Source organism: Hylobates moloch, unplaced genomic scaffold (genome assembly GCF_009828535.3).
Source record: "Hylobates moloch isolate HMO894 unplaced genomic scaffold, HMol_V3 SCAFFOLD_5, whole genome shotgun sequence".
Classification (NCBI taxonomy): Eukaryota; Metazoa; Chordata; class Mammalia; order Primates; family Hylobatidae; genus Hylobates; species Hylobates moloch.
The window spans coordinates 3,135,969-3,150,470 of NW_026652280.1; the positions used below are offsets into that span (position 1 = coordinate 3,135,969).

Below are 14,502 nucleotides of genomic sequence, written 5' to 3' on the forward strand. Positions count from 1 at the left end.
TTTTACTCACAGTAACAGGAGTAGTAGCCAGAGGGTCAGCATTTGTTTGAACATCTGATCCCCCAGCCCCGAAGTGGGATGCAAAGTGGGCCAGGAGACACCTGCACACACAGTGGGTGGTGTGGTGGTGGAGGGGCCTGAGCTTAAGGAGCGGACTTTCAGCTGCTCAGGAGGCCAAGACAGAGGGGTCACTTGAAGTGCACCTGCCCAGCCTTTGGTACGGAGGGCAACAGTGTCTTGATTACACTGATCAGTAAGCAAGCATCCCTTCGTGTTAGAGAAAGAGGCCATCTCCATCTCCGCAGGCTGCGATCTGTACAAACAGCCCAACAAGAGCACGTGGAGATAACACACAGAAATGCGAGGGGCCCACGCAGAGTGATTCCCAATACCACGTGGTGGCTGAACTGAGAATAGAAGTAGAAGGCAGAGCTGGAAAGAAAGAAACGCGATCAACTAATCCCAGGGACGAGGAGCCAGGTCTAGAGAATGTGACTGGCTGGCCCAGGGACAGGTAACCATCAGAGGCAGAGTTCGTCTGAGTGGGGCCCATGCCGTCTCCCTCGCAGCATTAAGAGCGCACAGCACACATGCAGGTACAAGCCTTTGCTTGTGCTTAAGGGACAGTACTCTTCGCTATCACAGGGAGCCCAGCATCTGGGTAAAACTCACCTGGAAAAGCACTGCCGATAGTTGAGACAATCCATCGTAGTGGGATCCAAAGCGCTTCCCTCACCCACTCTATTTCAAAAACTATCAGAGCAACATGCCTCCTACAAAGAAAGAAAGAAGCGAAAAGAACAGTAAAGCAATTTCTTACCATTCCCTCTTAGCCACATTCAGGAAATCAACATCACTTTAATTTTTTCAGTCCAAAAATATCTGGAGTCCCTACTCAGTGCCAAGAAAACATATATTGAAATTTGTTGTTTCAACAGGATGATGACTCTCTCAATTACCAACTTCTCTAACAGTTTGGAAATGTAAGGCATAGTAAAATAGATGAATATATCTTTACAAAGAGCCCGATGATATAAAATAACTCCACGGATGCTTCTGAAAGTCCAGGATCTGGCATCTCTCATAAACAGACACACTGATACTATGATGGATGTGCACTGCATTTCAAGTCACTCTTTAATACCTTTCAAACAAGAGAAAGCAGAGAGCAGGAACCTGGGACATCCTCCAGGATTTAAATGCCCTGGGCTTGAATATGTTGCCAACTCAGCATTGCTCTACTGTGTTAAGCCATGGTAAACGTGACCTAGAGGAAGTGTCTGCCTTTAAACAGTGATAACTCACCCAAAACCCAAGGAAGTAAATATACAGGAGTTTTAAAATAATACAAAAACTATTTTTATTATTTTTAAAGCCAGCACAGTGGCTTTTGGCATCACTATCCATTTCTAATACAAAACTGGATTAAATATCATCCAATGTATAAATAGATCATGAAACAATTGTGAAGATAAAAAGAGAATTCTTCTGTAATTAAAAAAATTAACTTTAAAAATTTTCCTTAGTGGTGAATCAAGAACGAATCCCTATGTCACTTGAGAATTTGTCAATTATGATACAAATCTTGATAGAATACAACGCCTTCATGCTGTAAAAAGTGTTACACATAAAAGATTAATAGAAAAATCTCTTCTGACTGCCTGTTGCTCCTGCCATTCATACTAATCTTCATTTTTTCTTAGTTGTTAGTCATCCATATAAAGAACTGCCACGATACCTCTGTGTAGGGAGGGTGAGTGTGAGGGTGTGTGGGTGTGTGAGGGTGAGTACGTGCTCATGCGTGCATGGGGGTCTGAGGAGGGGAATCCGTCCAGAGAGGGCCAGCCACCAAACAGGACATGGTGTGGCAAGCCACACCATGACAAACAACATGTCTCTGCTAGGAATGTGTGGGCATCTGGCCCACAAAAAGCTCTGTGGTTCCCACTTTCTCCACAATGAAGAAGATGCCAGCTCAGTGGCCTTTGACATATGGTCTTTTCATTAGAATATGGGAAAGATGTAGAGGCCCCAAGTACAGATACGACATTAAATTGGGTTATGTGTGTAGGCACTTTTGAAATTTTATTCTAAAAAATCCAAAGTGCCTAAGTTACATGAACACAGATTGACACAAAGAGAACGCTTCCTTCGGAAGTATCCATCGCATAATCTCATCTCTGCCTCACTTACTTCCTATGCAGTAGGTCTTGGAAAAGGGATAAATTCGCAACGATCAATCCTTGGATTAACTTTTTTTAGTGAGGGAAGGGCACGGTATTAGTTTTGAAATAAGCTTCAGAAAAAAATATAAGAAGCAGGCATGAGATAGCCTTAATATACACTAGAAAGCAGTTCTATATTATCTTACCTATTTCCCTTAAAAATCTTATGTACATAAATCTTGAAATTGATTTACATGCCAAACTATTTTATCTTGAATATTTCCAAACATAAATCTGTGTGATGGTCATTTCATGTTAAAATGTGTATCTTAATGAGTTACAAATATTCTTCTAAAATGAGGAAAACCCACAGCAAGAAAAGAAATCCACTTCTACTTTAAAAAATCTTGTACCTGTGCTAACACATGCGTCTCTTGTAATAAATGTGATATAAGAGTTCAAAGGAAGACACAGGACACTAGCTATAATTTCAAAAATGAAGTTTCCTTAAAACATTACAACGGGGGAGTAGAAAATATGCACGAAGGAAACAGCCCCTAGTTAAGTGCCGGACAAGCACTGGTGTTTCATGTCCCACCAGCAGTACACTGTCAGGAAGAGGAGAGCGGCGTTTGATGAGCCTCCCACTGACCTGGCTGCAAGCTGTCAGATGCCACGTCATAGCATGTCTTATATTTAGATACTTTCTAAGCGCCTCAAGTGTTTAAAAGGGGAAAAAGTAGAGCTTGGTGGGGGTGGGGTAGCATTTGAATGTGCATGTTTGAAAACATGTCTTCATTTTCATCTATTGCCGTTCTATGGAAACGCAGCCGCTTGGGTGTTATCTAGCAGGTGGGACTCCACACATGCTACGTGCCTCCTGCTTCCTCAGTACCTGCATCCCAGTTCCACGTTCGGTGTCTTTGCAAAGGCAATTCATTCTTTCAGCTTCAGTGCTTCATGGCTGCTTGAGCACACCAGCAGGATCAAAACACTTAGGAACTTTCAAAAGGCTCCTCAATGACTGGGTGCTGTTGAATAAAGCAGCAAATGAAAGGGAACAGGAACAGTTCTGGCACATGCACAGGGCACTGTGCTGACGCCCACGACTCGCTGATTTTTAAAGTCTGAAGGCTTTCCAGCGGACACTGCAGGGGTAAACGCCTCTGAACTTCACAGAGGTAAAGGAAAATACCACTGACGTTTTCTCTTAAAAATATCTGAACTTGAAATTAATTTACATGCCAAACTATTTTATCTTAAATATTTTCAAATGAAAAAAATTAATCACATTTCCTAACTTCATCTTTTATTTATAGTTATTCCAAAGCAGATATGCTATGATGAGATAGTTCTAAAAATACAGTTCTTTATCCTCAAAACCCTGGTTATACATGAGGCTAGAAATCTCTTTTCTAGAATTTTTAAAACAACCAGTAAAATATAAAGATCAACCTGTACCCCACAAAGGTTCAAGTAAAATTATGTCTTTTCAAAACCTTGTATTTTCAAGGAATGTTCTGCAAAAAAGCAGCTTTTATAATTAGGAAGTAAATCAAAATAATACATAAAATGTGTTTGCTAATAAATTGAGAAAAGACACAAAATTGAATTATTGATATTTTCTTTTTCGTTAACCAAAATAAAAGTAGGCTCTAGATTCACCTGTTAAGGCCTTAAACAGTCAATTAACCAATACAATTCACCAAACTAGCTTTCTATACAATTAGGAATTAAACAACCCCTTTTAGAGATGTCCTGAGATGACATTTAATGCTAAAATAAAAATAAATAACCCAGCAAGAACAAAAGTTTAAAATTCCAATAATTTCAACTTTGGGGATATTTGTTCACCAAAATTAATCAACATTTCTAAAATATTTCAATACAAAATTATAAAATAAAAAGTGCATTAAAAGCAGAACCTTTAAAACTCTAGCACAATTACAGTTATTCTGAATATGCGACTACAGCCAGGTTTACACACTGACGTTCAAGGAAGGAAACCTCAGGATTGGTGAGAAGTCCAGTATCACAAGAATAAGTCAAATAAGGCTTCTCTTTTTCTTAAAAAAATATACAATACACAAAGTAGTTTGGAAAAGAAGTAATATTATTTAACAATTTTCTGACTTAAATATTTTCACATAACAAAAGTTTTCATATCACCATCAATATTACTTATATACATATGCCAAAAGTGAACAACAACAACAAAAAAATCAAAAGATGCCCTTTCCAAATAACAGTAAAATGTCTATTTCTTTAGGAATCTGAAATGAACTCCTCTCTTAATATACAAAGTCCATACAATATTTATAATAAAACTACTCTCTTCTGAAACCAAGGAGGCAATGAGAGAAAATAAAGGCAATTATTTTTCAGGAAAAAAAATAAAACCCAGCTTTATATTACAATGAAAAAGATATCCATTTATTAATAAAATGAATACAATACTGATCTGAAGTGCTCGTGGGGAGGTGAAACTCAGACGCTCTTTCTGCAATTAGGACTAGTACTTATATTTACAAAATATACTGTTCAGCCACACAGAGGCCCATATATCTGTCTATGTACATATGTATTTATATATAGAACATATAAATAATTTCAAAGGAAAAATCAACATGAAGTAAAGAACCTTCCATCTTTGGAATGCTGTAGGAATGGCGTGCACGCACTCTGCCCAGCACAGGTGGGATTTGGTTTGGGACATGTTTAATGTGGCACCATTGACGATACTAAAGAATTCCCTGAAATCAAAAATACACCTGTTTATGCATGAAGAGAAAGTCATGGGGTTTTTACGGATTCTTGGCCTTAAGCTACAGATATGCTTCTTACTTGCTGGGGTGGACAGGGCCACGGTTGCTTGCTCCTGGCAGACGGTTCTGTGGTTTCCTACCTGCGATGTATGGCTTGTGCTTCTGCAATTATGTAACCCTGGACCTGAACACAGATTGAGGCAGTAAGTGTGTCGCCAGCCCGCGTGGACAGCTGAATCCTTATTGGTGGGTCAGGTTTACTCGAGTCCCCATGTTGACGCCCCAGATACTGCATTCTTGTAACTAATGATTAAACATTTGTCATGGAGAGAGAATTGGTCCAGCCATCTCTCAAGGTATCAGTTATATTAACTTACGGTAGACTAAAAAGAGTCCATTTTGACTAATTTTCAAAATGCACAGAGAAAAGAGTGGAAAAAACTTCCCTGTGTGTTGTAACATTTTTTTTCTGAACTTCATGCCCCAATCTTATGCTTGCTTTGTAAGCTATGCTTCTTATAACCGGAAGCATGAAGGAAAATCTGACATACTTTTTTCATGTTAGCGATTTTGTCTTTGCTAATACAAAGAAATCACACTACAATGATAGTAAGACCCAGTTAATTGCTTCGTGAACTAGACGCACTAGCCACGGAGGAGACTGAGGAGGAAACTGCCTACCATAGTACCTGAGTTCAGTGATTTGTAGACAAAAGAGAACAACGCGGTGACACTTTTCCCAGTTTTTTTTTCCTATGAGTCTCTGAAAGACAATGATTCTTTAGATAATTTTATAGCTAAAAAACTATTGTAACGTTTTTAACACTTGAAGCTTTAAAACAGAGATTCCAAGTGCTTTGCTCTTCACAAAATGTAACTTCAGAAACATTCTTAAAGGTGCACTTCCGACTCGCATCAGAAGACGTGGGTGAGGGTCTGCCACTCGCCGGCAGCCTCCTGCACCACCTCCTCCAGGTGAAGGGTCCGGCTCAGCTCCTCCCCATCCTGCTCCGGGTGACCTGCGGACTCCTGCAGAGCTCCTGTCATGCAGACAAAGAAAACACAAGCAGCCTCAGACCTTCCAGAGCACGAAATGATTCCCATTTAAATAAAGACTTCCTGGTAAAAAGAGACAAGGAATTTCTAAAGTAATTTGCTTTTCATTCCAATGAAAAAAGAGTAATTTGAGATGCAGGTTAAACAACTCTACCGGCAGTAGTTACTGTTACGTGAGTATGAACGCACACACAACACTCGTGATATGAGTGCACTCCCATGACGGCTACATTAACACAGCATCAGGAATGAGCAACTAATAACCAACACACATGATTTTTGTAATAAAAAGGAAAGCAGGAAGCACTACAGTGTAGACGTTAAAGAGAAAAATTACTCCTTTTTCCTTCCCCAAAAACTCCCCACAATATAGTGTTTTCTGCCCTTGGGTTCCCTACACTGAAAGCCGTCGAGCTCCCCTCACAAAGTATAGCACCTCCAACAACCAAATCACAAATCTCACAGATCACACCACCACCTCCAACACCAAATCACAAATCTCACAGAGCACACCACCACCTCCAACACCAAATCACAAATCTCACAGATCACACCACCTCCAACACCAAATCACAAGTCTCACAGATCACACCACCTCCAACACCAAATCACAAATCTCACAGAGCACACCACCTTCAACAACCAAATCATGTAACTCAGAGAACACAACCTCCAAAAACCAAATCACATAACTCAGAGCACACCACCTCCGACAACAAATCACAAATCTCACAGAGCACACCACCTCCAACAACCAAACCAGAAATCTCACAGATCACACCACCTCCAACAACCAAAAATAAGTCTCACGGATCATATCAACTTCACCAACCAGATGACAAATCTCATGGAGCACACCACCTCCAACAACCAAATCACAAATCTCACATATCACACTACCACTTCCAACAACCAAGTAACGAATTTCACTGATCACACCACCTCCAATAACCAAATAACACATCTCACGAATCACACCACCCCCAACAACCAAATCACAAATCTCACAGATCACATCACCTCCAACAACCAAATAACACATCTCACGAGTCATATCACCTCCAACAACCAAATAACACATCTCATGAATCACATCACCTCCAACAACCAAACCACAGATCCACGGAGCATACCACCTCCAACAATCAAATCACACCCGCAAAATGCATGGAGCGCACCAAGGGGTCTACTCAGACTTTAACATTTCTAGCTCCTTGCATAGCTACTGCCACCCTCTGAAACCTAGTCTAGGCCATTTATTGTCATTCCTTCCTCAGAGATGGATGGTACTGCTAGATTCTGTGTAGGAAATAAAGGTGAACAAGAGACAGACAAGCAGTAGGATCACACCCCAATATCCATACTCTGAAGGGCATGAACGTTAGCAAATCAAGAGAGAAACCAAGGCCCATGTGTTGTCTGTCCCAGGTCAACAGGATGCAGACAGGAGCAGTTGGTGCAGATTCTGTTTGCTCTGTGCCCCTGAGCACCGAGACAGCACCTGAACTGCATGCTGCAGGAAAAGAGGCTTCCAGATATGCTGTGAAGACAGACAGAGATGCTATTCTGGGCCTCTGACAGCCCAGGTGCTGAAGGCCCCTACAGAAAGCTCTGTCCAGTGAGAAACGAGCTGCTCAGAAATGCTGCGCTTGCTCAGGTTCTGGGCTGCCATTTTACTCCAATAAATTTCTGTGCCCTTGCCAAAATATAAATTTAATCTAATCAAATTCTGTGTGTGTGTGTGTGTGTGTGTGTGTGTGTGTGTGTGAAGGGGGGCAGTCCATAGCCAACTTCAACAACTGCAAACACTAAGTACTAAAGTAACAAAAGCACAGGCTTCCAGAGATCATGGCGGATGGGAGGCAGGACTAGACTGCACCTCCAACTCAAAGGGACAGAGCAGCATGTGGAGGCTCGCATTGTGAATTTTTGCTCCCGAACAACTAGGGGAATAAATCAGGAAACCTGAGAGAACCCAGACTCTCTGAAGGAAGTGGATTGCTCCTGCAGGACCCAGGAGACACCCCAAATACTCAGCCACAGCAAGACCCGCCCAAGGAGAGTCTGAGCTCAGACACGCCTACCCAGCCCCCACCCAATGCTCCTTCTCTACCCACCCTGGAAGCGAAAGACAAAGGGCATATACTCTTGGGAGGTCTAGGGCCCCGCCCACCGCCTGTTCCTCCCTATACTACCACAGCTGATGCTCTCTGGAAAGCACCACCTCCCGGCAGGAGGCCAACCAGCACAAAAATAGAGCATTAAACCACCAAAGCTAAGAACCCTCACAGAGTCCATTTCACCCCCTGCCACCTCCACCGGAACAGGCACCGGTGTCCACGGGTGAGAGACCATGAATGGTTCACATCACAGGACTCTGTGCAGACAACCCCTCGTACCAGCCCGGAGCCGGGTGGACTTGCTGGGTGGCTAGACCAAGAAGAAAGGTAACAATCACTATAGCTCTGTTCTCAGGGAGCCACAGCCACAGGAAAAGGCGGGGAGTACTGTATCAAGAGAACACCCCGTAGGACCAAAGAATCTGAACAACAGCCTTCAGCCCTTCTGAAGACCTTCCCTCTGACAGAGCCTACTCAAATGAAAAGGAACCAGAAAACCAACTCTGGTAATATGACAAAACAAGGCTCTTTAACACCTCCCAAAAATCACACTAGCTCACCAGCAATGGATCCAAATCCAGAAGAAGTCCCTGATTTACCTGAAAAAGAATTCAGGAAGTTAGTTATTAAGCTAATCAGGAAGGTACCAGAGAAAGGTGTAGCCAAAGGTAGGGAAATAAAAAAAAAGATATAAGAAGTGAAGGGAGAAATATTCAATGAAATTGATAGCATAAATAAAAAACAAGGAAAACTTCAGGAAACAACAGACACACTTATAGAAATGCAAAATGCTCTGAAAAGTCTCAGCAATAGAATAGAACAAGTAGAAGAAAGAAATTCAGAGCTCGAAGACAAGGTCTTCAAATTAACCCAATCCAACAAAGACAAAAAAAAAAGAATAAGAAAATATGAACAAAGCCTCCAAGAAGTCTGGAGATTATGTTAAACGACCAAACCTAAGAATAATCGGCATTCCTGAGGGAGAAGAGAAATCTAAAAGTTTGGAAAACATATTTGGGGGAATAATGGAGGAAAACTTCCCTGGCCTTGCTAGAGACCTGGACATCCAAATACAAGAAGCACAAAGAACACCTGGGAAATTCACTGCAAAAATATAATTGCTTAGCCACATTGTCATCAGCAACAGCAGCTAAAAAAGACAGAGGGACATTATATAATGATAAAAGGCCTTGTCCAACAGGAAAATACCACAATCCTAAACATACATGCACCTAACACTGGAGCGCCCAAATTTATAAAACAATTACTAATAGATCTAAGAAACGACATAGACAGCAACATAATAATAGTGGGAGACTTCAATACTCCACTGACAGCACTAGACAGGTCATCAAGACAGAAAGTCAAAAAAGAAACAATGGGTTTAAACTATACCTTGGAACAAACGGACTTAACAGGTATATACCTAACATTCCATCCAACAACTGCAGAATATACATTATATTCAACAGCAGATGGAACTTTCTCCAAGACAGACCATATGATAGGCCACAAAATGAGCCTCAATAAATTCAAGAAAATTGAAATTATATCAAGCACTCTCTCAGACCATGGTGGAATAAAACTGCAAATAAATTCCAAAAGGAACCTTCAAAACAATGCAAATACACAAAAATTCAATAACCTGCTCCTGAATGATCACTGGGTGAAAAATGAAATCAAGATAGAAATTAAAAAATTATTCAAACTGAACGACAATAGTGACATAACCTATCATAACCTCTGGGATACAGCAAAGGCAGTGCTAGGAGGAAAGTTCGTAGCCCTAAATGTCTACATCAAGCCTGAAAGAGCAAACACAGACAATCTAACGTCACACCTCAAGGAACTAGAGAAACAAGAACAAACCAAAACCAAACTCAGCAGAAGAAAGGAAATAACTAAGATCAGAGCAGAACTAAATGAAATGGAAACAAACAAAAGATAACTGAAACAAAAAGCTGGTTCTCTGAAAAGACAAATAAAATTGATAGACCACTAGCAAGATTAACCAAGAAAAGAAGGGAGGAAATCTAAATAGCTCAATAAGAAACGAAACGGGAGATATCACAACTGACACCACAGAAATAGAAAAGATCATTCAAGGCTACTATGAACACCTTTACACATATAAACCAGAAAACCTAGAAAGATGGATAAATTCCTGGAAAGATACAACCCTTCTAGCTTAAATCAGGAAGAATGAGATACCCTGATCAGACCAAAAACAAGCAGCAAGATTGAAATGGTAATTTAAAAATTACCAACAAAAAAAAGTCCACGACCAGATGGATTCACAGCAGAATTCTACCAGGCATTCAAAGGAGAATTGCTACCAATCCTTTTGACACTATTCCACAAGACAGAGAAAAAGAGAACCCTCCCTAAAGCATTCTATGGAGCCAGTATCACCCAAATACCAAAACCAAAACAGGACATAACCAAAAAGAAAACTATAGACCATTATCCCTGATGAACACAGATGCTAAAATCCTTAACAAAATACTAGCTAACCGAATCCATTACATATCAAAAAGATACTCCACCATATGATCAAGTGGATTTCATACCAGGGATGCAGGAATGGTTTAACATATGCAAGTCGATAACTGTGATACACCACACAAACAGAATTAAAAACAAAAATCACATGATCATTTCTACAGATGCAGAAAAAGCATCAGACAAAATCCAGCATCACTTTATGATTAAAACTTCCAGGAAAATCGGCATACAAGGGACATACCTCAATAATAAAAGCCATCTATGACAAACCCACAGCCAACATAATATTGAATGATGAAAAGTTAAAAGCATTCCCTCTGAGAACTGAAACAAGACAAGGATGCCCACTCTCACTACTCTTCTTCAACATAGCAGTGGAAGTCCTAGCCAGAGCAATCAGAAAAGAGAAGGAAATCAAGAGCATCCAAATCAGTAAAGAGGAAGTCAAACTATCGCTGTTTGCTGGTGATATGATTGTTTACCGAGAAAACCGAAAAGACTCTTCCAGAAAGCTCCTAGAACTGATAAAAGAATTCAGCAAAGTTTCCAGGTAAAAAATTAATGTACAGAAATCAGTAGCTCTTCTATACACCAACAGCAACCAAGCTGAGAATCAAATCAAGGAGTCAACCTCTTTTACAATAGCTGGAAAAAACAAAACAAAAACAAACAAACAAAACCTTAGGAATACACCTAAGCAAGGAGGTAAAAGACCTCCACAAGGAAAACTACAAAACACTGCTGAAAGATATCACAGATGACCCAAACAAATGGAAACACATCCAATGCTCATGGTTGGGTAGAATCAATATTGTGAAAATGGCCATACTGCCAAAAGCAATCTACAAATTCATTGCAATTCCCATCAAAATACCAACATCATTCTTCACAGAATTAGAAAAAACAATTCTAAAATTGATATGGAATCAAAAAAGAGCTCACACAGCCAAAGTAAGACTAAGCAAAAAGAACAAATCTGGAGGCATCACATTACCTGATTTCAAACTATACTATAAGGTCATAGTCACCAAAACAGCATGGTACTGGTATAAAAATAGGCATACAGACCAATGGAACTGAATAGAGAACCCAGAAATAAACCCAAATACTTATAGCCAACTGATCCTCAATACGGAAAACAAAAACATAAAATGGGGAAAGGACACCCTTTTCAACAAACAGTGCTGGGATAATTGGCTAGCCACATGTAAGAGAATGAAACTGGATCTTCATGTCTCATCTTATACAAAAATCAACTCAAGATGGATTAAAAAAAATCTAAGACCTGAAACTATAAAAATTCTAGAAGATAAAATTGGAAAAACTCCTCTAGACATGGGCTTAGGCAAGGACCAAGAGCACAAAAGTGAATGCAATAAAAACAAAGATAAATAGCTGGGACTTCATTACACTAAAGAGCTTTTGCATTGCAAAAGGAACAGTCAGCAGACTAAACAGACAACCCACAGAGTGGGAGAAAATCTTCACTATCTATACATCTGACAAAGGACTAATATCCAGAATCTACAACGAATTCAAACTAATCAGTAAGAAAAAAACAAACAATCCCATCAAAAAGTTGGCTAAGGACATGAATAGACAATTCTCAAAAGAAGATATACAAATGTCCAATAAACATATGAAAAAATGCTCAACATCACTAATGATCAGGGAAATGCCAATCAAAACCACAATGTGATACCACCTTACTCCTTCAAGAATGGCCATAATCAAAAAATAAAAAAAAATAGTACATGCTAGCATGGATGTGGTGAACAGGGAACACGTGTACACTGCTGGTGGGAATGTAAACTAGTACAGCCACTATGGAAAACAGTGTAGAGATTCCTTAAAGAACTAAAAGTAGAACTACCATTTGATCCAGTAATCCCACTACTGGGTGTCTCTACCCAGAGGAAAATAAGTAGAATCTTTTTCATTGTATGAAAAAGACACTTGCACACACATGTTTATAGCAGCACAATTCGCAACTGCAAAAACGGGGAACCAAACCAAATGTCCATAAATCAACGAGTGGATAAAGAAACTGTGGTATTTATATACATCTATACACACACACACACACACACACACACACACACACACACACAATGGAATACTACTCAGCCATAAAAAGGAATGAATTAATGGCATTTGCAAAGACCTGGATGAAATTGGAGGCCATTATTCTAAGTGAAGTAACACAGGAATGGAAAACCAAACGTCGCATGTTCTCACTCATAAGTGGGAGCTAAGCTATGAGGATACAGAGGCATAAGAATGACACAATGGACTTTGGGGACTCAGAGGGAAAGAATGGGAAGGGGGTGAGGGATAAAAGACTATAAATAGGGTGCAGTGTACACTGCTCGGGTGATAGGTGCACCAAAATCTCACAAATCACCACTACAGAACTTACTCATGTAACCAAACGCTACCTGTTCCCCAATAACCTATGGAAATAAAAAAAATAAAGCACAGGCTTCCAGTCCACACAACTGAGGCTGCACCACGTGCAATGCAAAATCACTGCGTGAACTAAAGGAAACAATGTATGCGAAACACAGGGTGCCTTGCAGGCCACTGAACAGCACGCACTCCCAGGTGCAGCGTTCTCACCAGCATAGCTGTGCGCCCGCTTCATGTGCAGCTTCATGTTGCTCTTCTGTGTGAAGCCCATGACGCAGTAGGCACACTTGTAGGGCCGCTCCCCCGTATGCTTCTTCATGTGCACCTGCAGCGCACTCTTCTGGTTGAAGGCTTTCTCACAAAGCGTGCAATGGAACGGCCGCTCCCCTGTACAGAAAATGGCACAGGTCAATGTCTCTAAGAAGAGTATAGTGAACGCCTGGGCTCTACCCTGAGGTATGAACAAGAGGGACTGAATGTTCCTCTTTTCTCTTAGGCTTTCAGCCTGGCCGTCATCTGAACAAAGGGCTGGAGGAGCCATGGGGAGACCAGAGGGAGCCTGGCCAGGTCCTAACGACCCCCAGCAGATGGGGCGGAGGGATCAGAGAGCCATGGAAGGGCCATGGTGGATGCCGCCTGTGGAATCCCAGGCCCACGGTGAGTCGTCAGATGATCACAACAGAAATGAGCCCGGGATGATGTCCTGTTAGGGCGGGGCGGAGACAGAAGGGCTGACACGAGCTATCATGTACCAGTCAAGAGGCAGAGAGATGGAAGAGCTTGTTTCTTTGTTCTGTGTGGTTTTTTTTTCCTCTAAGACAAAAGGTTTGAGCAGATTTAGGTGGTGTAGGAAAAGCCAGTAGAGAAAAAAAGTTTTAAGACAGAAGAGGAAGATTAAAAATTAAGTTCCCCGGTGACATCGAGGACATGGGACCCAGGCACTAGGGGCCGCCTGTTTGCTCCAGCAGAATGGAAGGAGGGACGTGACGTGGTCAACATCCCAGACACGGCACGGGAGGCTTGCCTGATGCTTCTGTTTCATATGGTCATAATGTAAGCAGCAAAATCTTCCACGTGAAAAGTTAGTTATGATGATAAATAGGTCAAAACTCAGGGGAAATGGAACATGTGGACCTTGCTTTATAAATAAAGTATTCCATCGCTCGTGAATATTGCACAGGTGGAATCATGTTTTCTCACCCGTGATGTCTATTTCAAAGAGTAAGGAAACAAAAGCGCGTCCCTCCCCATTACCTGTGTGTATGCGGCTGTGGCGCTCCAGCTGGCTTGGTTTGGCAAACGCCTTCTCACAAGTGTCACATTTAAACACTCTCGGCTTCTGGGAGCTCAAAGAGGGGCCGGCCTGGTGTGTCTGCATGTGCTCCTGGGAGACAACACACAGAAACCAAGAAACGAGATCAAAACAGAGCTTTCGAGACTAGAAACAAGAGGAAGCGAATCACTGTGAAGTTCAAGTCCGTG

General features: G+C 41.2%; 1 protein-coding gene across 4 annotated transcripts in view; it reads right to left on the minus strand.

Annotated features, from left to right (window-relative positions):
• Positions 1-1,471: 1,471 nt before the first annotated feature.
• The window catches only part of ZNF236 (zinc finger protein 236), a 157,888-nt gene continuing 144,857 nt past the window's right edge, over positions 1,472-14,502 (minus strand). For 3 of the 4 annotated variants that reach the window (XM_058438250.1, XM_058438252.1, XM_058438249.1), the window contains 4 exons: positions 14,275-14,404; positions 13,231-13,407; positions 8,667-8,705; positions 1,472-5,970 (listed from right to left, as the gene is read on the minus strand). In XM_058438250.1, coding sequence (XP_058294233.1) covers positions 5,846-5,970; positions 8,667-8,705; positions 13,231-13,407; positions 14,275-14,404 — 471 coding nt within the window. In that variant the 3' untranslated portion in view covers positions 1,472-5,845. The remainder of the gene's footprint in view (positions 5,971-8,666; positions 8,706-13,230; positions 13,408-14,274; positions 14,405-14,502) is intronic. The other variant, XM_058438251.1, reaches the window with a different exon arrangement.